The sequence below is a fragment of the Apodemus sylvaticus genome, chromosome X (assembly GCF_947179515.1).
Source record: "Apodemus sylvaticus chromosome X, mApoSyl1.1, whole genome shotgun sequence".
In the NCBI taxonomy this organism is placed as follows: Eukaryota; Metazoa; Chordata; class Mammalia; order Rodentia; family Muridae; genus Apodemus; species Apodemus sylvaticus.
Window position 1 is genome coordinate 71,802,447 of NC_067495.1, and position 26,593 is coordinate 71,829,039.

Here is a 26,593-nt window from a genome sequence, read left to right on the forward strand (position 1 = left end):
TACAGTTACAAAATCTTCAAGCCCAGTGTAAGTGGGTTTTGAAGGATGTAATTACATGATTGTTAGAACGTTTAATAGCCATTAGTGTTTAGTTTGGATGGTGAAGAATTGACTGTATCTTGAAAAAAATCTGTTTGAAAGAAAATATCTACAAGAATATTTTGTTCACTTGCTTTATTTTACAACATTTGATGTCAAATTGATGTTTATCAGGTAACATTCAAATGTTGAGGCCTATGTTGGGATGAGTTGTTACTGGTTTTTTTTTGTTGCTTTTTTTTTTATTTTCTATTTTTTTGTTTTCATTCTTCCTCTGCAAGTTCCAGGAGATCTTCCATGTTAAATCTGAACAAATGCCAGCCTTCCTCACAAGAAAGGTCTAAAGCCCCTAGGCGAGTGTAGTACTCAACAGAATCCTGATTCCAAATGATGACAAGAAACTGCATGCCACAACATTCGGTGTTGATGGCTATCTGTTTAAAAACAAACAAGTAGACATTGCCCTTATTTGACAGTATAACCATTCACATTTTACTGAAGGACTATTATGTATAATACTATATACATAGTATTATACATTTGAATATATACATTTGAGTATATATATTTGAATATAATTTGAGCATCACATTTTTCCAATTCTCCAAAATAAGATTTATTAATTTACTATATTCACTTGTTCTTAGTATCTATAAATATTATAACCCACCCAATTTCTATTAGTATTTTCTCACAGATAAATATCCTTGGTGGGTACAGCTGGTATAGTTAGATCCATAGATAGATAGATAGATAGATAGATAGATAGATAGATAGATAGACAGATATATAGATAGACATATATATATATATATATGTGTGTGTGTGTGTGTGTGTGTATGTATGTATCATATATATATAATATATATATATATATATATATATATATATATATATATATATATATATATCACCTTCTTATGATAGTTCTAGATGATTCTGTATTTCAGTTATACTTCTATAAAGTGACTGTACCAGAAAGGATGAACACAAATACAAGTACTATTATTGAATGTGGTATCTTCAACCAAAGAGCTCTAGATTGTTTTACACACACACACACACACACACACACACACACACACACATGTATATATATACATATATATAAACAATTTTGAAATTGGTATTTTGGGACAAAAAAGAATTTTTTGTATTATTGCAGGTTACACTATAGGTCTGTTTTTGAATAAAATTACCTTATTCTTGATGATAAAAACATATGTACATAGTGTGTTTATACATTATATAGGAATAAAATTTAATTATAACATAGAATCTGAGCTTTCAGCATGAAAATTCACATTAATAAATATTGGAAGTACATGTTACGAAAATGTTTTGTGTATATGAATGCACATATTGATGTGGATTTGGAGCCTATATGTCTGCCTGCAGTGGTGGTCAGAGAACAACTTTGTATGTTATCTCTGACAAAAAGTCTTTCACTGGCCTGAAATTTCACCATGTATGTTAGGGTAGCAGCCAGTGACCATGAGAGATCAGCAATCTGTACCTCTCACCTTCCTGTTGCTGGCATAAAACCACTCTTGTTTTTTTATGTGGGGTTTGGGGATTAAATTTAACTCCTGGTGTTTGCAAGGCAAACACTTTACCAACAGAATTAGTCTTGGTATATTTAATTAATAAGATTAATCACCTAATCTATGCCCCATTAAAAATTCTTGATGAAGAAAAGTGTAATATACAGACTATCAATACTAACTATAACACATACCTGACTTAGCTTCTTCAGCATGTTAGCCCCAATACCTAGACCTATTAAATAGATATGTCAAAAAAAGTCTGTAAGTTGAGAACTTTCACTTAACTATTCATTTTGATTTTAAAGCAATATAAGAACAAACTCTGTTTATGGTTGTCATGTATTTTAAATAGCATGTGTTAAAACTCACTCATGAATGCTTTACATTGTCTTTTATCTAATTAGAGCCTGGGAATAATGCTAATATAAAAGAGATTCATTTCATGTTAAAAGTCCATGCTGAGTAAATGAGTGTCACTGTATTCTTTTTCTTGAGAAACGGTCTTACTATCTTTTATTGGATGGCTTGGAAAGTAAACTCACTGAGATCCCCCTGCCTCTGCATCCCAAGTACTGGAATTAAACATGTGTGTCACCATGCTGGCTTTCACTGTTGTCTTACAACAAGGAATATTTCTTATCCATTTCTACTAAAAACACACCTAAAACATAAAATTATTTTACAGATAAAAACATTAGTTGGACTGGAGATATGGCTCAGCAGTTAAGAGCACTGACTGCTCTTCTGAAGGTCTTGAGTTCAATTCCCAGCAACCACATGGTGGCTCACCATCTGTAATGAGATCTGATGCCCTCTTCTTGTGTGTGAAGACAGCTTCAGTGTGCTCACATACATAAAAAAAAATTATCTAAAAAATATTAGTTGGGTGGAGGAGCACCTTCATAGAGGGAAAGCAGAGGGGGAGGGGGTGGTGGGATGGGGGTTTTGTGGAGGAAAAACTGGGAAGGGTGATATCATTTGAAATATAAATGAATAATATGATTAAAAATGTCAGAAGTGACTCTTGAATAACCAAATATAAAAGATTACTCGCTCTGTGTACTCTTTGGTTGGTGGCTTAGTCCCTGGGAGCTCTGGGGTGTCTGGTGGGTTGATATTTTTGTTCTTCCATTGGGGCTGCAAACTCCTTCAGCTCCTTGGGTCCTTTATCTCCTCCATTGGGGACCTTGTGCTCAGTCCAATGGTTGGATGAGAGCATCCCCCTCTTCTGGTATGTCTGAAGACAGCTACAGTGTGGTCACATACATAAAAAATTATCTAAAAAATATTAGTTGGAACTGTATAACTTCCTTGAGTGTGTTGATGAATACTGTTGAAATATTTCCTAACTAATGGTTGGGTCTTTTCTAGGATCCTGATCAGGCTCAAGAAATGAAAGAGTTATCTAAATAAGTTAAAGCTCATAACTCTAGTAAAAGGCTTATCTGTAGCCCTTGCATTAGAATATAACTTAGAAAAATTTACATGTTTACAAGTAATATCATGATTGTAGTTTTACCTTGATAGTCTTCAGTGATGTAAAAATCCTCTAGGTGAAGCAGTTTGCCAATCCGTGGGTCATACGTGAAGTAGTACATAGCAAATCCAATAGTTTTGACTCCTGGGAAGAGGGAAGAGAGTAGAGAAAGAGGCTGATGTTTTCAGTCATAGAAGGTATATGTTTCCAAATAGAATACAAAAGGGCATATTTGCTGTTTTAAAAATTAAAGCAATAAGTGACAAATTCAGTACATAAATATATAATACAGAAAGTTCACTTTTCTTATAATAAATCCTTTAAAAGAAAGTATATACTTTGCTACACATTCTCATAATTTTTAATACTTTTATTATCAGTGACATAGTAGTGTTATTTAAAAGTACTCTAGGTTTTGTACATTGTAGTCTTTGGCTTAATACTATTTACATGATGTGTATTTGTTAACTGTTAACTCTGTTCTCAGATACAGAAAATATCTTATAGACTAAATTAGAGACAAAAGATTTACTTTACCTGATTCTGTTTGTTTACTGGGCGCTTCAGCAATCAGGCAGTAGAAAAGTGGTTTTTCCCCAAAACCATCCCTGAATAAATCTGAAATATCAATTGACATACAATATGTCAAAGTTTATAAGTGAGCAAAGATAACAAAATAGGAAGGAGCAGGATCCCTTCTTCCCACGTGTACAACAGCTATGCTAGTAGCAACTGTCTGGAGTATCTTGACATTTACAACTTTTAGGAGAGTCTGACTGGTATCTGCAGTTACTTTTGGCTAAATGTTTGCATAAGTGTTATATCATGTGCCTACCTATCTCCCCTTGAGTTTTCTAGCGGGTATCTCTATGTATGGCAGCTTGTATTTCTGGAGTAATCTGTTATGTAATCTGGGTGATCACTAATGATCTTGTCCTTAGTGTTACTAGGTTTTATGTTCTAACTAGACTTCAATTCAGATTTTTATTTCAACCCCTACAAACTGAAGTGACATCCAGGAGATTAAATGCATTTACCCCTGAGTATACTTATATGGGATTTTTTTCTCTCCCTCCTCTCTTCTTCCCTTTGTCCCTTTCTCCTCCTTCCCTCCTTCCCTCCCTCTCTCCCTCCCCAACCCCTCTTTGTGTTCTATGGGAAGATATACACATGCTATCCCTATTTTGTGTTTCTATGGGAATGCACATAATAGACATTTTCTCTCCCTCGGTAACACAGATATAGGTCAGATTAGACCAGATTAAAAGTAGACAAAGGCGTGTTTATTAGGAGGCAGCTCTTGGGTGGGTTTACTGATCTCATAGATAGAGGTCAGTGAAATCACACAACCTGGATTTAAAGCAAGGGGGTTTTATAGAGCTTAGGCAAGGAGTGATGACATGCCATCTAGGAGCTGGGATTGCATCCGTACATGGTCAAAAACTGAGCCCCTAGTTGGGCATTCTCTGTGTGTTACTGGAAACAGAGACAAGGAGTGATGATATATTAGTCCAGAGTTTTCTCTGTGTGGGTGGGGCAGAAGGAAAGAGGGCAGACAGTGTTTCCCAGCTTGCATAGATGATAAGCAGGTGTTCCAGCTGAATAACACACATACTCACTCTATGCCCACTTTGTGTTTCTATTGCAATACACATGAGAGAATGTAATGATAATAAACACTAAGTATTTAAATAAAATAATTAAAGTGGAAAATGAGGTATTAATGGAGGAAATAAAGGATAAAAAAAGACCATACAAAAATGTCAGAAGTGCTGTCTCTTTTCCACTGGTTGGTTTTGGCTTCTTTGTCAAAGATCAAGTGACCATAGGTGTGTGGGTTTATTTATGGGTCTTCAGATCTATTCCTTTGATATACCTGACTGTCTCTGTACAAACCAATACCATGCAGTTTTTAACACTATTACTCTGTATTACAGCTTGTGATCAGTGATGGTGATTCCATCAGAAGTTGAGTGATGGGGCCACCCACCCATCTCAAAATTGTTAACCCAGAAATGTCCCTGTCCAAAGGGATGACAGGGACAAAACATGGCACAGAAACTCAAGGAAAGGCCATCCATAGACCACTCCACTCAGGGATCCATCCCATATACAGCCACTAAACCTTGACACTATAGCTGATGCCAAGAAATGCTTGCTAACAGGAGCCTTATATGGCTGTTCCCTGATAGGCTTTACCAGCACCTGACCAACACAGATACAGATACAGCCAACCATTGGACTAAGCCCAGGTACCCCAGTGGAAGAGCTAGGGGAAGGACTGAAGGAACTGAACGGGATTGCAACCCTATAGGAGAACAATAACAACTAACTGGACCACCCAGAACTTTCAGAGACTAGACCATGAACCAAAGAGTATATTAAGAAGGATCCATGGCTCCAGATATATATGTAGCAGAGGATTGCTTTGTCTGACATCATTGGGAGGGCAGGCCCTTGGTCCTATGGAGGCTTGATGCCCTAGCATAAGGGAGTGCTAGAGGGGTGAGGCAGAAGTGGGGGAGTGGGTGGAGGAGCACCTTCATAGAGGGAAAGCAGAGGGGGGGGTGGGATGGGGGTTTGTGGAGGGAAAACTGGGAAGGGTGATATCATTTTAAATATAAATGAATAATATGATTAAAAAATGTCAGAAGTGACTCTTGAATAACTAAATATAAAAGATTACTCGCTCTGTGTACTCTTTGGTTGGTGGTTTATTCCCTGGGAGTTCTGGGGGGGGTGGTCTGGTGGGTTGATATTCCATTGGGGCTGCAAACTCCTTCAGCTCCTTGGGCCCTTTATCTCCTCCAGTGGAGACCTTGTGCTCAGTCCAATGGTTGGCTGAGAGCATCCCCCTCTGTATTTGTCAGGCTTTGGCAGAGCCTCTCAGGCTCAGCTCAGGAGACAGCTATATCAGGCTCCTGTAAGCATGCACTTGTTGGCATCCACAATAGTGTCTGGGTTTGGTGACTGTATATGGGATGGATCCCCAGGTGGGGCAGTCTCTGAATGGTCTTTCCTTCAGTCTCTGCTCCTCTAAAAAAGACTGAAGCATCCATACTTTGGTCTTCTTCTTGAGCATGCTTTGGTCTGTAAATTGTATCTTGGGTATCCACCTACCAACCAAAGAGTACACATGTAGGGACCCATGGCACCAACTGCATCTATGTCGCAGAGGATGGCCTTGTTGGACATCAAAGGGAGGAGAGACCCTTTGTCCTGAGAACACTCCATGCCCCAGTATAAGGGAATGCCAGGACAGGGAAGCAGGAGTGGGTGGGTTGGTGAGCAGAGTAGGGGGGATGGGTTAGGGGGTTTTCAGTAGGGAAACCAGGAAAGGGGATAACATTTTAAATGTAAATAAAGAAAATATCTAATGAAAAAAACCCACACAAAAAACAAAAAACTAAATACTCAGTTGAAAAACCTCCACACAAAACAAAAAAATAAATAATTACTCAGTTTAAATACAAGGACAATCATAATGGATATTACATTTTTACAGGTGTGTGTGTGTGTGTGTGTGTGTGTGTGTGTGTGTGTGTGTGTGTGTTAGGGGTGGTGGTAGTCATAGGACAAGTTCTAAGACTAAGTTCTTTCCTTCCACCATGCTAGGTCTTAGGGATCAACATCAAGTTATTAGATCTTTACACACAGAGCCATATTCCTAACCCCCAGTCAGATAGAGAGAGAGACAGAGACAGAGATAGACAGACAGAGACATAGAGACATAGAGAGAGACAGAAAGAGACAGACAGATTTCAACATTTTTCTGTAAGTAACGATGGAAAAAGATAGCATGTAGGTAAAAGCAGCTGGGTAGCTATATTATTATAAGATCACAGATTACTAGAGAAAAGAATGACATTGTGCAATTATAAAAATATCTAGTCACTAAGAAGATAGAGCATATATATGTATAGCACAATTCACAATTCTGATATCAAAGAGATATTTGATATCTCTGATATATTTGAAGGGAGAAATACATAGCAGTATCATAATAGTATAAGACTTAAATATTCTACTTTTAATAATGTATAGAGCAATAAGATAAAAAGTAAGGTCTTGGATTACTGGATATTAGAGACCAACTGGACTTGTGTCTTAATTACTTTTCTATTGCTGTATTAAAAAAAAAAAAACCACTACTAAACAACTTAAAAAGGAAAGCATTTAATTCAGCCTAAAATTTACAGAGGGTTGGAGTCAATGACAAAACAAAAGGCATAGTGGCAGGGAGAGATTAGAGCTCACATCTTGCTCTGTAAGCAAGAGACAAAGACAACACCCCGGAAATGGCATGAGTCTTTTGAAACCTCAAAGCTTGCCCCTAGTGGCACAGTTCCTCCAATGGGGCCATACCTCCTAATCCTTCCAAAAGAGTTCTACCAACTGGGGACCAACTATTTAAACATATGGGCCTATGGAGACCATTCACATTCAAACTACCATGCACATGTGCAAAACAATGTGCATGAAGACAAACTTTTTCCCAAGTCTCTAGGATAGAACATGTAAGTCTTTATATCAAATCTTTATAGAAGTTTAAAGAGTAAAATAATGCACAGTATGTTTTCCAGTCACAAAATCATGAAACTGGAAGTCAATAGGTTAAAAAAAATAGACATATTCAGAAATATGTGAAAGTTAAACAATGCTTACATTTAAACAAACTGAAGAAAAAAGTTGAAGGGCTTAGAATGTGACTCAATCATGGAGCACGTTCCTAACATACAAGAGATCCTAGGTTCTGTTCCTAGCATGACAATCAGTTATGAATAAATACAAATAAATATTGCTGCAGTTAATTTAAAAATAGTCAAGATGCAATTTTGTTGAAACTATTGATGTGGTATAGTATGCCTGCAGGAAGAAAATGTAAATCATAAAAAGGCATGCTGAAATAATTAGAAATAATTGAAAATGAAACCATCACAAACAAAAGCTTATTGAATGCAGTGATAGTAGTACTTACAGAAATTAATAATTGCAAATTCCTAAACCGTAGAAAGAAAATATCTCCAAAATGAACAAGGGATATAAAACAAAGTAAGCCCTGATATCTCCTGTGGAAGGCAATAAAGTTTAACAGATATAAATAAGATGAAAAATAGAGAAAACTTAAGGACCCCCAAAGTTGATTATTTGAATAAGCCAGCAGAACTGATCGCTAGACTGAAGAAGAACAAGGGAACAAATATTAAGATCAGAAATGAAAATGGGGCTTTTATTATCTGAAAGACAGAATATATCCATGGTGTAAGTGATACTGACCTACTAGTCAGTTATGTTTGTCCTATTACATACCATTATTGTTTTCTATGTCTAATTTTCATTAAATTTTCCTTTAAATCCACCTACTATCTACATGTCAGGCATCCAGGTCCTTGGAACCTATCACTTTGGATGAAGGGGTGATATTATCTATTAAAAACTATAAAGTATCACTAAAATAAAATTCAGTAGACTTAAGTTAGTTGAGGGACTGTTGTGAATAGTAAGATTCAGCATTGTTATAATGTTCATATTAACATAATTTATTTACATATTCAATGCAGCCCCATTAAAAGTACACAGTCTTTTTTCCCCCCAAGACAGGGTTTCTCTGTGTAGCCCTGGCTGTCCTGGAACTCACTCTGTAGACCAGGCTGGCCTCGAACACAGAAATCTGCCTGCTTCTGCCTCCCAAGTGCTGGGATTAAAGACGTGCGCCACCAAAAGTACCAGTCTTAATTATTGTTCTATTGCTGTGAAGAAACCTCATGGGCAAAGGTAACTCTTATAAAAAGAAAGCATTTAATTGCAGACATAAAGATTCAGAGGACTGGTCCTTTATTGCCATTGCAGAAGTATGGCAGCATTCAGGCAAGTATGGGGCTGAGAGCTTACATCCTAATCCATGCAGGCAGAGAAAGATGGGGGGGAGAGAGAGAGAGAGAGAGAGAGAGAGAGAGAGAGAGAGAGAGAGAGAGAGAGAGAGAGAGAGAGAGAGAGAAAGAGACAGAGAGACTGACAGAGACAGACAGAGAGACAGACCTGGCATGGACTTTTGAAACCTCAAGGACTACCCCACAGTTAAACACCTCCTCCAATAAGTCCATAAGACCTATTTCTTCACAAACACCAACCAACTAGGGATCAAGCATTCAAGCATGTGATCCTGTGGGGACCATTCTGATTCCAACTATCAGTCTCTACTCTCTGGTCCTTGTAGGACTGTAGCCATATTATAATTCAAAATGCATTTTGTCTAACTTCAAAAGTCCCCGTTGTCTTTCAGTTAAGTCTGTTTAAAAGTACAAAATCTGGCTTGAGACTCCAAGCAATCCCTTAACAAAAACCCACTGTAAAATCAAAATAAAAAGGCAGATCACATACTTTGAACATATAATGGCACAGGACAAACACTATCATTTGAAGAGGGAGAAAAGGAAAAAATACTGAGGATCCGATGGACCAAAGCAAGACTGAAAACTAGCAGGGCTGACTTAAAATTCTGCATTTCCATGATGGATGTGCACTGTTCAGATCTCCAACTCCTTTCAGATTTGTTAACTGTAGCATCTTTTCCTCTTTTGGGGCTGGTTCTACATTATGTTTGCAGCTCACTTTGGTAGGTCTCTGGGATTTCCAGCATCTTGGTGTCTTTAGCAAATTTCAGGCTTCACTTTAACAGCCTCATACAGTGGACTCTCCAGGCCTCCATGCAGGACACCCCCTGCCCTGACCCTCTACCCCCACCACATACCTCGACTTTCAGTAGATTTCACATAATCTTTTTCCTATATTCTTTGTGAGTTTTGTTTCTTTTAGAGATGGAGTCTCCTGTGTAACCCTGGCTGCCTGGAACTCACTATGTAGACAGGCTGGCCGTGAACTCAGAGAGATCTACATATATCTACCTCCCAAATGCTGGGATTAAAAGCATGTGCCTCCATGGCCAGTATTCCTATATTCTTCTTGACTCTAAATTAAGAACCTTGTGGGCAAAGTTTCTAATTTCTGCTTACAATGCTGAAACCTACGCCACCTCATTCAATTACATCATCACAAGCTTTCTGCAATTGATGGATTATTTTACTGCTTAAATTGCAGTTTTTCTTTAATTTCTGTGAAAAAGTTAGAAGCTTAACCTGTGGGGATACTACTCCCTTTATTCAATTTCAAATCACACCTTTCTTTAAATTTCACATCTCTTTGAGCACAAAACATGGCTCAAACATTATATTTCTTGGTGAGCCTTTTCTTCTCAAACTGCACATTTTGTATTTCTCTTTGCCTCACTTAACTTTTTTCATTGCAGGTCTACATAAAAGTGATCACCAATAACCATGTGACACAGTCAATATTAGGCTGTTTTGAAATCTCCAAGGCTATTAATCCACAACTCCTCAATTTAGCCTTAGGCAGATTCTTAGTACAAAGGCAAAAAACACCCATATTCTTTGTCAAAATAGCCCAAGAATAGTTTCTAGGCCACTTACTAATATTCTTTCCCTCTGAAACCTCTTAATCTTGGCTTGCATAGTTCAAATCACCCTCTGCAGCACACTCTTCCTACTATTTTTCTCCTGTCTTAGTAATTGTTCCATTGGTGTGAAAAGACACAATGACCAAGGCAACTCTTACAAAAGAAAATGTTTAATTGTGCCTTATTTACAGCTTCAGAAGTTTAGTCGATTATCATCATGGTAGGGAGCATGGTTCATGACATGGATGGCATTGGAGCAGTAGCTGAGAGCTACATCCTGCTTCTAATGCAGAGAGAGAGAGTGGGGAGACAGAGAGAGAGAGAGAGAGACAGAGACAGAGACAGAGACAGACAGAGACAGAGAGGAGAGACACTGACTCTGTGTGTGTCTCTGTGTGTCACTGGGCCTGACATGGGCTTTGAAACCTCAAAGCCTACCACCAGTGACATACTTCCTCCAATAAGACCACACCTCCAAATCCTTCCTTAGTAGGGCACAAATTGGAGGCCATTCTCATTCCAACTACCACGCCCACCATCCTTTTTCTTAAATTCATACAGATTGCAAAGAACTCCAAATACCACAAACAAATTTAAAACAGAAGAAAAAAATCATAGGATAGATGCTGTTGCTTCATTTTGAGATTTACTATAATGTTACAGTAATGAAAACAGTATAATACTGGAAAGAGGCCTGATATGTAGACAAACCAAAAATAAACAGGGATGTAAAATAAATACTCAAACACTTATATGGCTAACTGATTTATTATCAGGGCACCAAAACCATTAAGATTGACTTTCCAATAAACTCTCTTGTGAAAACGTTATTTCCATATATAAAATAACGAAGTTGAACTCTCACTTTTTCCCATATTCAAAACATAGTTTCAAAGAGATCAAGACGTCAAGGTAGATATTAAAAGTAGAAAACTCTTAGAAGAAAATGCAAAAAAAAATTCTTCAAGACATTATATGTGGCAGTGATTTGATAGGAATAGCCGACAACAAAGGCACATGTAGTAAAGAAGAAAATAGAAAAACTAAACTCCAACAAAATATCCCACTATGAAACAGATAAAAAAAAGTATCCACAGAGTATAAGAAATTATTTTGTGGAATGTTCTTAATTGATTACATACATTCTTAAGTAGTCAACTTTAAATGGTTATCCTTCACTAATTCTTCTAAGTTTTAATTAATAAACCTCTTTATTTGGTGTTTGCCAATTATGATTTTCACTATCTTTTAGCCATATTACTATGTAAAAATTATAATTCATAATAATTTCTACATTCTCCATTAATATTTTTGGCTACTAAATGTAAATAACTTTTTCAAAGATCCTACCAACATATTGCATGTAAGGAACACTTCAAACATGCTGAACCTCTTTTCCCCTATTTTGAAATGCATTTGCAGTCTACTGCATGTGTAAAAGGCACGCACTGTTTCATATTAAAAAGTTTTAAAATGAAAAATATTGGAACACTGAGGCTATGGAATTTTGTCTTGTATATGTCCATATTAATAATAGGAACACTTTTTGTAATGAGGACAGCTGCTTCTGCATGTCTAGGTATTCATCTTGTGTGCATGTATTCACAATGTTTTTACCTGCACGAAGATAACCACAAAACATCTTACCCATTTCTGTTACTGACACTTTTTCTTGCACACCTTCATAGGAAGCCAGTTCCTGTCAAAGTGAAAAAAAAGTTTCAGCTGATTTGGCAAATATAATCATTGAAGTATTTATTGAATATTTATGACACAGGAATGCTAGGTTGTGCTAAAAAAAAAGAAGTCAGATTTGATTCCTATTATATAGAAATTTGAAATCTATAACAACAATGTAAAATAAAATAGGTAGATGAGTAGTTGGTTGCTAGATGATAGATACATGTATTATAGGGAGACAATAGATAGATAATAGATTTGATATCACAGTCATGTGAATGTGAACTTTCTGGATTAGTAGCTCTGAATTCAGCACAAACCTGAAAATTAAAAATAAAAAAAAATTGTTTCTGGTCATTCACAGTGTTTATTTATTATGACTTTACAGAAAAATTTGTGAAATGTGTTTGCTTGGGATTTGCTAGTATAACTTTAAATGTTTTTAAAATTGTGGCCTTGTGGTCTGAGCCGGTACCCTGAGCAGTCTTTGGGCACAAGCTCTGCACCCAATCCTCCAACACCCAGAGAAAGCTGGACCCCCAGGTGTTCTAACATGCCCAGGATCATAGGTGAGGAGGCCACAACATCTGCCCCAACACCTGGAGTAAATGGGATCCCCAGGGACTCAGGGACTCAGGAACCCTTGCCCAATGAGTGTCACTAGTACCTTCTGGTCTGACCAGTGTCCCCAGCAGACCTTGGGCACTAGCTACCCACTAAGTCTCACAACACCCAAAGGAAGCTCAACTCCCAGGTGCTCTAACACACCCAGAATCATAGGATCACAAGTTCTCAGGAGCTTGGTCCCACAAAGATTTCAGGATCCCAGAGGCAGCTTGACTTCCAGAAGCTCTTACACCCAGGATATCAGAGTCAAAGGATCACAGACACAGCTAGACTCTGAGGAGTTCTGACACAGCCAAGATAACAGGAGGGACAGGCTCCAGTCAGAGACAGTGAGTACAGGTAGAACTAAAGATGATCAAATGGTGAGAAGCAAGCACAAGAACATAAGCAACAGAAACCAAGGTTACTTGGCATCATCAGAACCCTGTTCTCCAACCATAGCAAGTCCTGGATACACCATCACACTGGAAAAGCAATAGTCAGATTTAAAATCACTCCTCATGATGATGATAGAGGATCTTATGAAGGACATAAATAACTCCCTTAAGGAAATACAGAACACAGGGTAGAAGTCCTTAAAGAGGAAACACAAAAAAAAAAAAAAACCTGAAAAGAATTACAAGAAGATACAACCAAACAGGTGAAGGAATGTAACAAAACCATCCAGGATCTAAAAATGGAAGTAGAAACATACACACACATACACAAAAATTACAAAGGGAGACTACCCTGGAGATAGAAAATGTAGAAAAGAGGTCAGGAGTCATAGATGCAATCACCAACAACAGAATACAAGAGATAAAAGAGAGAATCTCAGGTGCAGAAGATACCATAGAAAACAGTGACACAGCAGTCAAAGAAAATGCAAAAAGCAAAAAGCTCCTGACTCCAAACATCCAGGAAATCCAGGACACAATAAGAAGATGAAACCTAAGGATAAGAGGTATAGAAGAGAGCCAAGATTCCCAACTTAAAGGGCCAGTAAATATCTTCAACAAAATTATAGAAGAAAACTTCCCTAACCTAAACAAAGAGATGCCCATGAACATAAAAGAAGCCTCTAGAAATTCAAATAGACTAGACCAGAAAAGAAATTCCTCCCATCACATAATAATTAAACACCAAATGTACTAAACAAAGAAAGAATATTAAAAGCAGTAAGGGAAAAAGGTCAAGTAACATATAAAGGCAGACCTATCAGAATTATACCAGACTTTTCACCAGAGACCATGAAAGCCAGAAGATCCTGAACAGATGTCATACAGACCCTAAGAGAACACAAATGCCAGCCTAGGCTACTATACCCAGCAAAACATTCAATTAAAATAAATGGAGAAACTAAGATATTCCATGATAAAAAGAAATTTACACAATATCTTTCTACAAATCCACCCCTACAAAAGATAATAGATGGAAAACACCAATACAAGAAGGGAAACTACACCCTAGAAAAAGAAAGAAATTAATCTTCACCCTAGAAAAAGAAAGAAAGTATTCTTCCAATAAACCTCAAAGAAGATAGCCACACAAATATAATTCCACTTTTAATAAAAAAAATAACAGGAAGCAACAATGACTTTTCCTTAATATTTCAACATCAATGGACTCAATTCTCCAATAAAAAGACATAGACTAACAGACTGGATACATAAAGAGGACCCAACATTTTGCTGCATACAGGAAACATACCTCAGTGTCAAAGGCAAACACTGTCTCAGAGTAAAAGACTGGAAAAAAATTTTCCAAGCAAATAGTCTCAAGAAACAAGCTGGAGTAGTCATTCTAATATCTAATAAAATTGACTTTCAACCAAAAGTTATCAAAAAAGATAAGGAAGGACACTTTATTCTTGTCATGGAAAAATCTACAAAGATGAACTCTCAATTTTGAACATCAATGCTCCAAATACAAGTACACTCACATTCATAAAAGAAATGTTACTAAAGCTCAAAGCACACATTGCACCTCACACAATAATAATGGGATACTTCAACACCCCACTGCCAGCAATGGATATATCATGGAAACAGAAACTAAACAGAGACACAGTGAAACTAACAAGTTATGAACCAAATGGATTTAACAGATATCTGCAGAACATTTCATCCTAAAACAAAAGAATATAACTTCTTTTCAGTACCTCATGGTATCTTTTATGACCACATAATTGGTCATATATCAGGCCTCAAGAGATACAAGAAGATTGAAATAATTCCATGCATCCTATCAGATCACCACAGACTAAGGCTGGTCTTCAATAACAACAAAAACAATGGAAAGCCCTCATACACGTGGAAACTGAACAACACTCTACTCAATTATAACTTGGTCAAGGAACAAAGAAAGAAAGAAATCAGAGACTTTTTAGAATTTAATGAAAGTGAAGGCACAACACACCCAAATTTATGGGACAAAATGAAAGCAGTACTAAGAGGAAAATTCATAGCTCTGAGTGCCTCCAAAGAGAAACTGGAGAAAGCATAAACCAGCAGCTTAACAGCACACCTGAAAGCTCTAGAAGAAAAAGAAGCAAATACACCCAAGAGGATTAGATAGCGGGAAATAATCAAACTCAGGGCTGAAATCAATCAAGTAGAAACAAAAAGAACTATACAAAGAATCAACCAAAGCAGGAGCTGGTTCTTTGAGAAAATCAACAAGATAGATAAACCCTTAGCCAGACTAACCAGTAGGCATAAAGACCTTATTCAAATTAACAAAATCAGAACTGAAAAGAGAGATATAACAACAGAAACTGAGCAAATCCAAAAAATTATTATATCCTACTACAAAAGCCTATACTCAACAAAACTAGAAAATCTGGATGAAACTGACAGTTTTCTAGACACATATCAGCTACTAAAATTAAATCAGTATTAGATAAACCATCTAGTCTCATAACCCCTAAAGAAATAGCAACAGTCAATAAAAGTCCCCCAACCAAAAAAATAAATCCCAGGATCATATGGTTTCAGTGCAGAATTCTATCAGACCTTCAAAGGAGACCTAATACCAATTCCCTTTAAACTATTCAACAAAATAGAAACAGAAGGAACACTACCCAATTCATTTTATGAAGCCACAATTATGCTTATACCTAAACCACACAAAGACCCAACAAAGAAAGAGAATTTCAGACCAATTTCCCTTATGAATATCAACACAAAAATACTCAATAAAATTCTCACAAACTGAATTCAAGAACACATAAAAATGATTGTCCATCATGATCAAGTAGGCTTTATTCCAGGAATGCAGGACGGTTCAATAAATGGAAATCCATCAATAATACACTATATAAACAAACTAAAAAAAAAACCCCACTTGATCATCTCATTAGATGCTGAGAAACATTTCACAAAATTCAACACCCCTTCATGGTAAAAGTCTTGGAAAGAACAGGAATTCAAGTTATGTACCTAAACATAGTAAAAGCAATATACAGCAAACCTGTAGCCAACATCAAACTAAATGGAAAGAAACTTGAAGCAATTCCACCAAAATCAGGGACTAGATAAGGCTGCTCACTCTCCCCTGACCTATTCCATACTGTACTCAAAATCCTAGCCAGAGCAATTAGACAACAAAAGGAGGTCAAATGTATACAAATGGGAAAGGAAGACGTCAAAATATTACTATTTGCAGATGAGATGATAGTATACTTAGGTGACCATAAAAATTCTACCACAGAACTCCTAAACCTGATAAATAAGTTCAGCAAAGAAGCTGGATATAAAATTAACTCAAACAAAGCATTCCTCTACTCAAAGGATAAACAGGCTGAGAAAGAATTTGGGAAATGATGCCCTTCACAACAGTCACAAATAATATAAAATACCTCATTGTGACTCTAACTAAGCAATTTAATGATCTGTATTACAAATACTTCAAGTCTCTGACAAAAGAAATAGACGAAGATCTTAGAAAAATCTTCCATGCCCATGGATTGGCCGGATTAATGTAGTAAAAATGGCCAACTCGCTGAAAGCAATCTACAGATTCAATGCAATCCCCATCAAAATTCCAACTCAATTCTTCATAGAGTTAGAAAAATTTATTCTCAATTTCATCTGGAATAACAAAAATTACAGAATAGGGAAAACCATTCTCAACAATAAAGAACATCTGGGGTAATCACAATCTCTGACCAAAGCTGCACTACAGAGCAATAGTGATAAAAATTGCACGGTATTGCTACAGAGACAAGCAGAAAGATCAAACTGAAGACTCAGAAAAGAACCCAAATAAGTATGGTCTCTTTATCTTTCACAAAGGAGGTAACACCATCCAGTGGGAAAAAGACAGCAATTTCAACAAATGGTGCAGGCTCAACTGGAGGTCAGCATGTAGAAGAATGCAAATTGATCCATTCTTATCTCCTTGTACTAAGCTTAAGTCCAAGTGGATCAAGGATCTCCACAAAAAAACCAGACACACTGAAACTTAATAGAAAAGAAACTGGGGAAGAACCTTGAGGACATGGGCTCATGGGAAATTTTCCTGAACAGATCACCAATAGCTTAAGCTCTAAGATCAAGAATTGACAAATGGGACCTCATAAAATTACAAAGCTTCTGTAAGGCAAAGGATACTGTCAATAGGTCAGAATGGCAACCAACAAATTGCAAAAAGATCTTTACCAACCCTACATCCGATAAAGGGCTAATATCAAATATATACAAAGAACTCAAGAAATGAGATTCCAGACAATCAAATCACCCTATTAAAAATGGTGTACAGAGCTAAATAAAGAATTCTCAACTGAGGAAACCCAAATATTTGATAAGCACCTAAAGAAATGTTCAGCATCATCCTTAGTCATCAGGAAAATGCAAATCAAAATAACCCCGAGATTCCACCTCATACCAGTCAGAATCAAAGGCTAAGATCAAAAACTCAGGTGACAGCAGATGCTGGAGAGAATGTAGAGAAAGAGGAAAAATTCCACTGCTGGTGGGATTGCAAGCTAGTAAAACCACTCTGGAAAGCATTCTGGTGGTTCCTCAGAAATTTGGACATATTACCCAAGAACCCATCTATATCAACCTCGGGCATATATCCAAAAATGCTCCAAAATATAACAAGGACACATGTTACCCTATGTACATAGCAGCCTTATTTATAACAGCCAGAAGCTGAAAAGAACTGAGATATCATTCAAGAGAAGAATGGATACAGAAAATGTGGTACATTTACATAATGGAGTACTTAGCTATTAAAAATAATTTAATTTTGAGATTAAAATATAACTCTATCACTTCTCCCTCCAAACCCTCCCATATACTGCTTGTCTCTTGCAAAGTCAGAAGTTACACCCATGAAATCTCACCAAAATGACTGCCTAAACATGAGCTGAACAAAGAAAACAATCAAATGTTAATATTTATGAATCATTTCCTATCTACTATGCAAAAGGCAATCATATCATTCACATAAAATACTATTTCTTATATATTGCATACTTCAAAAACTTTTCTTCTAACATTTTGTTATATTCTTTTTTAAAAATATTTTTATTTTCTATATTCTTTGCTTACATTCCAAATGATTTCCCCTTTTCCAGATCCCCCTTCCCCATAAGTCCCATAAACCTCTCCACTCATTCTCCAATCACCTCCCTCCTTTTTCTCTGTCCTTATATTCCCCTCCAATGCTAGATCAATCCTTTCCGGGATCAGGACCCTCTCCATACTTCTTCATGGGAGTCATTTGTTATGCGATTTGTGCCTTGGGTATTCGGAGCTTCTGGGCTAATTAATATCCACTTATCAGAGATGGTATTCCATGTGGATTCTTTTGTGATTGGGTTACCTCACTTAGGATGATATTTTCCAGATCAAACCATTTGCCTAAAAATGTCATGAATTCATTGTTTCTAATGGTTGAATAGTACACCATTGTGTAAATATACCACATTTTCTGTATCCATTCCTCCACTGAGGGACATCTGGGTTCTTTCCAGCTTCTAGTTATTATAAATAAGGCTGCTATGAACATAATGGAGCATGTATCCTTATTGCATGCTGGGGAATCCTTTGGGTATATGCCCAGGAGAGGTATAGCAGGGTCCTCCAGAAATGTCATGTCCAGTTTTCTGAGGAACCGCCAGGCTGATTTCCAAACTGGTTGTACCATCTTACAGCCCCACCAGCAGTGGAGGAGTGTTCCTCTTTCTCCACATCCTCGTTGTATTCAAACATTTTATATTTTTTTTCCAGAAAAAGAGTTAACTTCAGTACTAAATACAGAACAAAATAATCACAGGAGTTAGAAGATGGGAGGGACTGTGAAGGAAAAGAGGAAGGGGAAGTGAAAAACTGGGGGTAGGATTAAGTGTTGGGGAGATGTACAGAGGGGTTAAGGGAATTGAACAGGTGTGAAGCAATGGCGGATAGGGAACTTAGGGTAGCCAGCAGAAAGTTCCAGATGACAGGAAACAAGAGGCTCCCAGGACCCAACAGGGATGATATTAGCTGAAATACCCAACAAAGGGGAGGGAGAACCTGTAGAGACCATATCCAGAGGTTAGGCATGGCCCAGGTTAAGAGATGGGGCCATCTACCAATCTCAAAAAATTTAACCCAGAAATGTTCCTGTCTGAAGGAAATACAGGGGCAAAGAATGGAGCAGAGACTGAAGGAAAGGTCATCCAGAGACTGTTCCACCTGGGGACCCATCCCATAAACAGTCACCAAACCTAGATACTATTGTGGATGCTAAGAAGTGCTTGGTGGCAGGAGCCTGATATGGCTGTCTCCTGAGAGGCTCTGCCAGAGCCTGTCTAATAGAGAGGTGGATGATTGCAGCCAACCATCTAAGCATGGGGACCCCAATGGAGGAATTAGGGGAAGGACTGAAGGAGCTTTGCAACACCATATGAAGAACAATAATGTCAACCAACCGGACCCCCCAGAGCTCCCAGGGACTAAATCACCAACCAAAGAGTACACATGGAAGGACCCATGGCTTCAACTGCATATGTAGCAGAGGATGGCCTTTTCTGGCATCAAATGGAGGAGAGGTTCTTGGTCTTGTGAAGTTGGATAGATGCCCCAGTGTAGGGGAAATCAAGGCGGGTGTGGGGGGGAGGTGAGAGTTGGATGGGTGACCCTCATAGAAGCAGTGGGAAGGGGAAGGGATGGGTGATTTCTGGGGGCGGGGGGAGGGTCCAGGAAAGGGGATAACATTTGAAATGTAAATAAAGAAAATAAGCAATGATTTTTTTAAAAAAAAATTATCTCACATTGATAGAAAGTGTGAAAAAATTACATTTCCCCACATTGTAGCACAAGAATTCAACAGAATATTTCTTACTCCTAAATAAAAACTTACTGGTGTATATAATCATAATAAATTTAAATTCTTAAAAGTAAAGCAACATGTTGGCTCATTTTATGTCAATTTTACACAGAATAGAGTTATTTGAGAGGACAGAACCTCAATTGAGACAATACATTCATTAAATCAAACTATAGGCAAGCCTCTCAGAAATTTTCTTAATTATTAACTGATTGGGGCAGGGAGTTTGGGGTAGTGACCATTGTGGTAGTACCACTACTGGGCTGCATGTTCTAACTTCTATAAGAAAGCAGGCTGAAGATGTTGGCGAGGATGTGGAGAAGGAGGAACACTCCTCCACTGCTGGTGGGGTTGCAAATTGGTACAACCACTCTGGAAATCAGTCTGGCGGCTCCTCCGAAAACTGGGCACCTCACTTCCAGAAGATCCTGCTATACCACTCCTGGGCATATACCCAGAGGATTCCCCACCATGTAATAAGGATACATGCTCTACTATGTTCATAGCAGCCCTATTTATAATAGCCAGATGCTGGAAAGAACCCAGGTATCCCTCAACAGAAGAGTGGATGCAAAAAATGTGGTATATTTACACAATGGAGTACTATTCAGCCATGGCACAGTGACAGACAAGTGGACCAATGGAATAGAATTGAAGATCCAGAAATGAATCCACCCACCTATGGTCACTTGATCTTCAACAAAGGAGTCAAAAACATCCAGTGGAAAAAAGATAGCCTTTTCAACAAATGGTGCTGGTTCAATTGGAGGTCAGCATGCAGAAGAATGCGAATTGATCCATTCTTATCTCCATGTACTAAACTTCACTCCAAGTGGATCAAGGACCTCCATGTAAAACCAGACACACTGAAACTAATAGAAAAGAAACTGGGGAAGACCCTTGAGGACATGGGCACGGGGGAAAAGTTCCTGAACAGATCACCAATAGCTTATGCTTTAAGATCAAGAATTGACAAATGGGACCTCATAAAATTACAAAGTTTCTGTAAGGCAAAGGACACTGTTAAAAGGGCAAAATGGCAACCATCAAATTGGGAAAGGATATTCACCAACCCTACATCTGATAGAGGGCTAATATCCAATATATACAAAGAACTCAAGAAGTTAGAGCCCAGGGAACCAAATAGCCCTATTAGAAATGGGGTACAGATCTAAACAAAGAATTTTCACCTGAAGAAATTCGGACGGCCCGAGAGGCACCTTAAGAAGTGCTCAACATCATTAGTCATTAGGGAAATGCAGATCAAAACAACCCTGAGATTTCACCTTACACCAGTCAGAATGGCTAAAGTTAAAAACTCAGGAGACAGCAGGTGTTGGTGAGGATGTGGAGAAAGCGGAACACTCCTCCACTGCTGGTGGGGCTGTAAGATGGTACAGCCACTGTGGAAATCAGTCTGGAGGTTCCTCAGAAAACTGGACATGACAATTCCAGAGGACCCTGCTATACCTCTCCTGGGCATATACCCAAAGGATTCCCCGGCATGCAATAATTATGTTCATAGCAGCCTTATTTATAATAGCCAGAAGCTGGAAAGAACCCAGATGCCCCTCAAAGGAGGAATGGATACAGCAAATGTGGTATATTTACACAATGGAATACTACTCAGCAATTAGAAACAATGAATTCACAAAATTTTTAGGCAAATGGTTTGATCTGGAAAATATCATCCTAAGCGAGGTAACCCAATCACAAAAGAATACACATGGAATGCAATCTCTGATAAGTGGATATTAATTAGCCCAGAAGCCCTGAATACCCAAGGCACAAATTTCATAACAAATGACACCTATGAAGAAGTATGGAGAGGGTCCTGATCCTGGAAAGGATCGATGTAGCATTGGAAGGGAATATTAGGACAGAGAAAAAGGAGGGAGGTGATTGGAGAAGGGATGGAGAGAAGAAGGTTTATGAGACATATGGGGAGGGGAGATCCAGGAAAGGGGAAAGCATTTGGAATGTAAACAAAGAATATAGAAAATAAAAATCTTAAAAAAAAAGAGACAATGAATTCATGAAATTCTTAGGCAAATGGATGGAGCTGGAGAACATCATACTAAGTGAGGTAACCCAGTCTCTAAAGATCAATCATGGTATGCACTCACTAATAAGTGGATATTAACCTAGAAAACTGGAATACCCAAAACATAATCCACACATCAAATGAGGTACAAGAAGAACGGAGGAGTGGCCCCTTGTTCTGGAAAGACTCAGTGAAACAGTATTCGGCAAAACCAGAACGGGGAAGTGGGAAGTGGTGGGTTGGAGAACAGGGGGAGGGAAGGGGGCTTATGTGACTTTCGGGGAGTGGGGGTCTAGAAAAAGGGAAATCATTTGAAATGTAAATAAAAATATATCGAATAATAAAAAAAAAAAGCAGGCTGAGCAAGCCAGGAGGAGCAATCAGCTCTGCTTCACGGCCTCTGCATGCTTTCAATTCCTGCCCTATTAGAGTTTCTGGCATGACTTTCTTCAATGGATTATTGGGTTATGTAAACCAAATAAACTCTTTCTTCCCAAGTTGCTTTTGGTCATGGTATTTCATCACAGCAATAGTAACCAAAACTAAGACAAATAACTGCTCATTAAAGAAAATCCACACATAAGCATGTCTTCATTATTAACATCCTAGCCCGTCCATATTATATTATTTCCATATCAGTTAGCACTCATTTATAAAGGTGTGTTCTTCATATGGTATTGGTCAGTTGGAATTCAGCAAGAAAAGCAACAGTTCATGAATAACCATACTTTTGCAACATATTCAACTATGTGGTAATTATGTTACATGTATCACCACTAAATGTATAAGAGTTCTAATAAACATATATTATCCATAAATCCATGTTAATAATTTTAACTAGTATTTGGGATATGTTGACATTTTTAAAATCAAATTATTACTATTTAATGTCTGCAAAGAATACTAATTTTTGAAAAATTTAACATAAATAATCTCAAATTCATTTGTTAGACAAAAAAGTTTCTAACTTGTTCTCATATACTATTTGGCTTCAAGCAAACACATGCACAGAAAGTATAAATTTAAACTCTACTGTAAGGTTTGTTTTAAAAATTATATTTTAACACCAGGTGTAGGGATATACACCTTTAATCTTAGCACTCTGGAGGCAGAAGCAGGTGGATTTCTAAAAGTTCAAGGTCAATCTTGTCTATAGTGAGTTTTAAGACAACTAAGACTAGAAGTGATACCCTGTCTCAAACAAACAAAGAAACAAACAAACAAGCAAACCTTACATTTTAAAACCAATCTTTAGTATTTCTGAACTTGCCAAAATTTTATTTAAGATTCCAAAACCACAGAATTTTGCCCAGGATAGAAGATTCTGAAACAGTGTAAATTTGGACTAAGATATAGTTATTTGAAATATGTAAGCTTAAGTAATGTTTGTTTTCTTTTGAAATTAGTTAGATTTGAAATACCATAGGTCTGTGATTCAGAATGTCAAATTATGATATATATTGACAGGTTTTTATGTACAGACACAGTATTTGTTTTGCTATAAAAACTCAAGAAAGAGGAGAAAAAATTAGAGGTCTCTTATGTAATACAATGGCCATATATTTATGAATACTTATGTAAAAACGCAGACACTATATTGTGATTAAGGAATTATGGATTAAACTTATAATAGTTTCATAGCATTAGCAAGTCCCTTACATCTTAATTGTTTGCTTAGTCCTGAAAAGAATAAATTTTCAGTGAGTATACTAGTAATTTTTAGATTACATTTAAATACTCTGGTTGCAGCACTTTATTTTGCAGAATTAATTTTGAGAAACTAATTGCTTTGCTTCACCTACTTCAATACTAGTATATTATGGATTTATAATGTAAACATATGTGTACAAACTTTGAAAGATCATACATTTCCCATGAGGGTGCTGTCATTTAGTCTGGTATGTATCTGCAAAACATTTTAATAGTGAAAACTTTACAATTTTCAGGTATAGGAAAAGGTTTATACTCTGCTATAATGATGTTTACACACAGCATACAATGTTTCTTAGGTGTTGTCTTTTAGCTAAGGAATTTTGATGGCATGCTAATAAATTAATTTTCAAAGAGTATTTTTCCAAACTTGGAAATAATCGTGTGTTGGGAAAATGAACATAAAACACAAAGAGAACCACTACATATATATCTGTATGAATGACTGCCATAAATGCATCAAAATTTCATCATGATAACTATAGTTATTACATTGTTACCTTTATTGCACTGGTAGTTCCTTAGACTCATGGCATGCGTATGTTAACAGACTGCTAGATAAGCTTTGCTAACTGTGTTATCTCCCTTGTCGACATTTCTTTTCTTTTTTTAAAAATTATATTCTGCATATCAAAGAAAGCACTGCTACCATCTTTTGGTGTAGCAATTACTATAATCTGGATTTATATTGAAAATGATGATTAAAGAGGTTTAGTGAATTCGATGACATTATGTTTATGCATCATAATGAACAGAGTTGCTATTATTATTATTATTATTAATTATTCAAAGATAGACTATGCATGCCTTTTGTTCTTTCAGCTTTTCACTAACTTCCAAGTAATAAGGAGATAGAGGCTTACTTTAATCAATCTCAGGATGTCTGGGCAGTCTTGAGGCTCAGCAGGTCTTATGTAGAAAGAACAAGTATTTTCGTTTTTCATGGCCAATTGTGCCATTCTTTGTTGACCTTCATTTAAATCACTCGTGCTTGATTCACCTGGCTCAAAATGACTTGCACCTGGTTGGCTTATGCCTAGTTGACTTGAGTCTGATTGGGTAGTGTCTAATGAATCATCTTTTATCTCTGGATTACTTGGATTTGGTTGTGATTTATCTGATTGTGTTTTTCCTTCTTGGCTTGATTGGGTGTCATCAGGTTGGTTTATATCTAATTGGTTTATATCTAATTGAGTGGCTCCTGATTGCCTTGACAATGGTTCCCAAGTATCTGAATGTTCCATGCTTAAGTTGCTATGACAGGGTTGCCATTTTTCTGATTGTCTTGTGCCTGAGAAACTTGGGGTTGGTTGCCATGTGTACAATTGTCTCACACCAGGCATGCTGGGATTTTGCTGCCATGCATCAAATTGTCTTGTGCCTAATTGACTGGGGCTTGGTTGCCATAAATCTGATTGTCTCATATCTGAGTGGCTTGGACCCCATGGCCCTGAGTCTGAATATTTTATGACAGGTTGGTCTGGTTGCCATGAATCCAATTTTCTCATATCCAGAGGGTTGGGGTCTGGTGACCATTTGTCTGATTGTGTCTTGCTTGAGTAATTGGAACCCCATTGCCATGGATCCATGTGTTGCATGCCTGGTTGGCTGGTGCCTGATTGCCATACATCCAGATCTTTCATGTCTGGCTGACTGGTGCCTGATTGCCAGGTGTCCACCTCTTTCATGCTTGATTGGCTGTGGCCTGATTGGCACATGCTGAACTGTTGGCCAAAGCCTGTTGGACAAATGTTGAACTGCTCCGTACCTGATTGGTTGAGGCCCACTTGCCATGTACCTGACAGTTTCTTTCCTAGTGGGCAAGGACCTGCTTGCCATGTGACCGAATGTCTCATCGTTTGTTGGCCAGGGCCCTGGTGCCCTATGCTTGATTGTCTCTTGCTTTGTTGACTAGGGACTGGTTGCCATGTATCAGATTGCTTCATCCCTAATTCAATAGGACCCGCTTGTCCCAAGTCGAATTGTCTGGTGAGTGAGTGACTTAGTTGTGGTTGCCATGCATTTGATTGTTTGCTGCCTGGATGGTCTGAGCCCCACTGCCATGTATCTGATCTCACGCTTGGAGGGCTTGGTCCCCATTGCCATGGTTCTATTTCTTTCATTCCTGGATAACGTGGGTCCTGTTTCCAGGTATCTGTCTGTTTCTGTCCTGCATAGCATGGGTCCTGTTGCACTGTATCTGATTCCCTTGTTCCTTGATTACTTTGGGTTATTTGCCACATGTCTTGTGGTCCCCTGCCTGAATACTCTGGATCCCATTGCCATGTGTTTATTGGCTTCATACTGGGAGTGGGTGGGCCTGGCTGCCATATTCCTGCTTGACTCATACCTGATTGACTTGCGCTTGGTTGTTTCATACCATTTCTTGAGTCTGACTCCCTCATACTTTGTTGGCTCAGGTCTGTTTTGTACATGCCTGGTTGGTTCGTGCTTGACCATGATTGTTTCATATTGAGTTGGCCCTGGCCTGGTTGATTTATATCTGGTTGGCTTGAGTCTGATCTTGTCACATCTGGTTTGTTCATGCCTGGTTGATCTGTGCTTGGTTGGTTCATGTATGGTTGACTTGGTCCTGGTTCTTGCATGTTGTGTGGGATCAGGCCTGGTGGACTCATAACTGGTTGGCTTACACTTGGCTGTGTCATACCTGATTGATTCATTCCTGGTTGATCCAT

The 26,593-nt window shown here is 37.8% G+C and overlaps 1 protein-coding gene across 1 annotated transcript; it reads right to left on the reverse strand.

Annotated features, from left to right (window-relative positions):
• Positions 1–302: 302 nt before the first annotated feature.
• On the reverse strand, positions 303–26,593 carry Satl1 (spermidine/spermine N1-acetyl transferase like 1). The gene is made up of 6 exons (XM_052170823.1): positions 24,761–26,593; positions 12,185–12,236; positions 3,601–3,681; positions 3,106–3,207; positions 1,778–1,818; positions 303–473 (listed from the first exon to the last, which is right to left on the reverse strand). Exons 1-6 carry the CDS (start codon positions 26,591–26,593, stop codon positions 303–305), a joined length of 2,280 nt encoding a protein of 759 aa, XP_052026783.1.

Bases quoted from the DNA above. Each gene is read 5' to 3' on its own strand.
- Satl1 (XM_052170823.1), bottom strand. From the start codon at position 26,593: ATGGATCAACCAGGAATGAATCAATCAGGTATGACACAGCCAAGTGTA. The intron at 12,237-24,760 runs GTAAGCCTCTAT...TCACTTTGACAG, and splicing joins ACATCCTGAGATTGATTAAA to GAACTGGCTTCCTATGAAGG. The intron at 1,819-3,105 runs GTAAAACTACAA...TCTATTTAATAG, and splicing joins CATCACTGAAGACTATCAAG to GTCTAGGTATTGGGGCTAAC.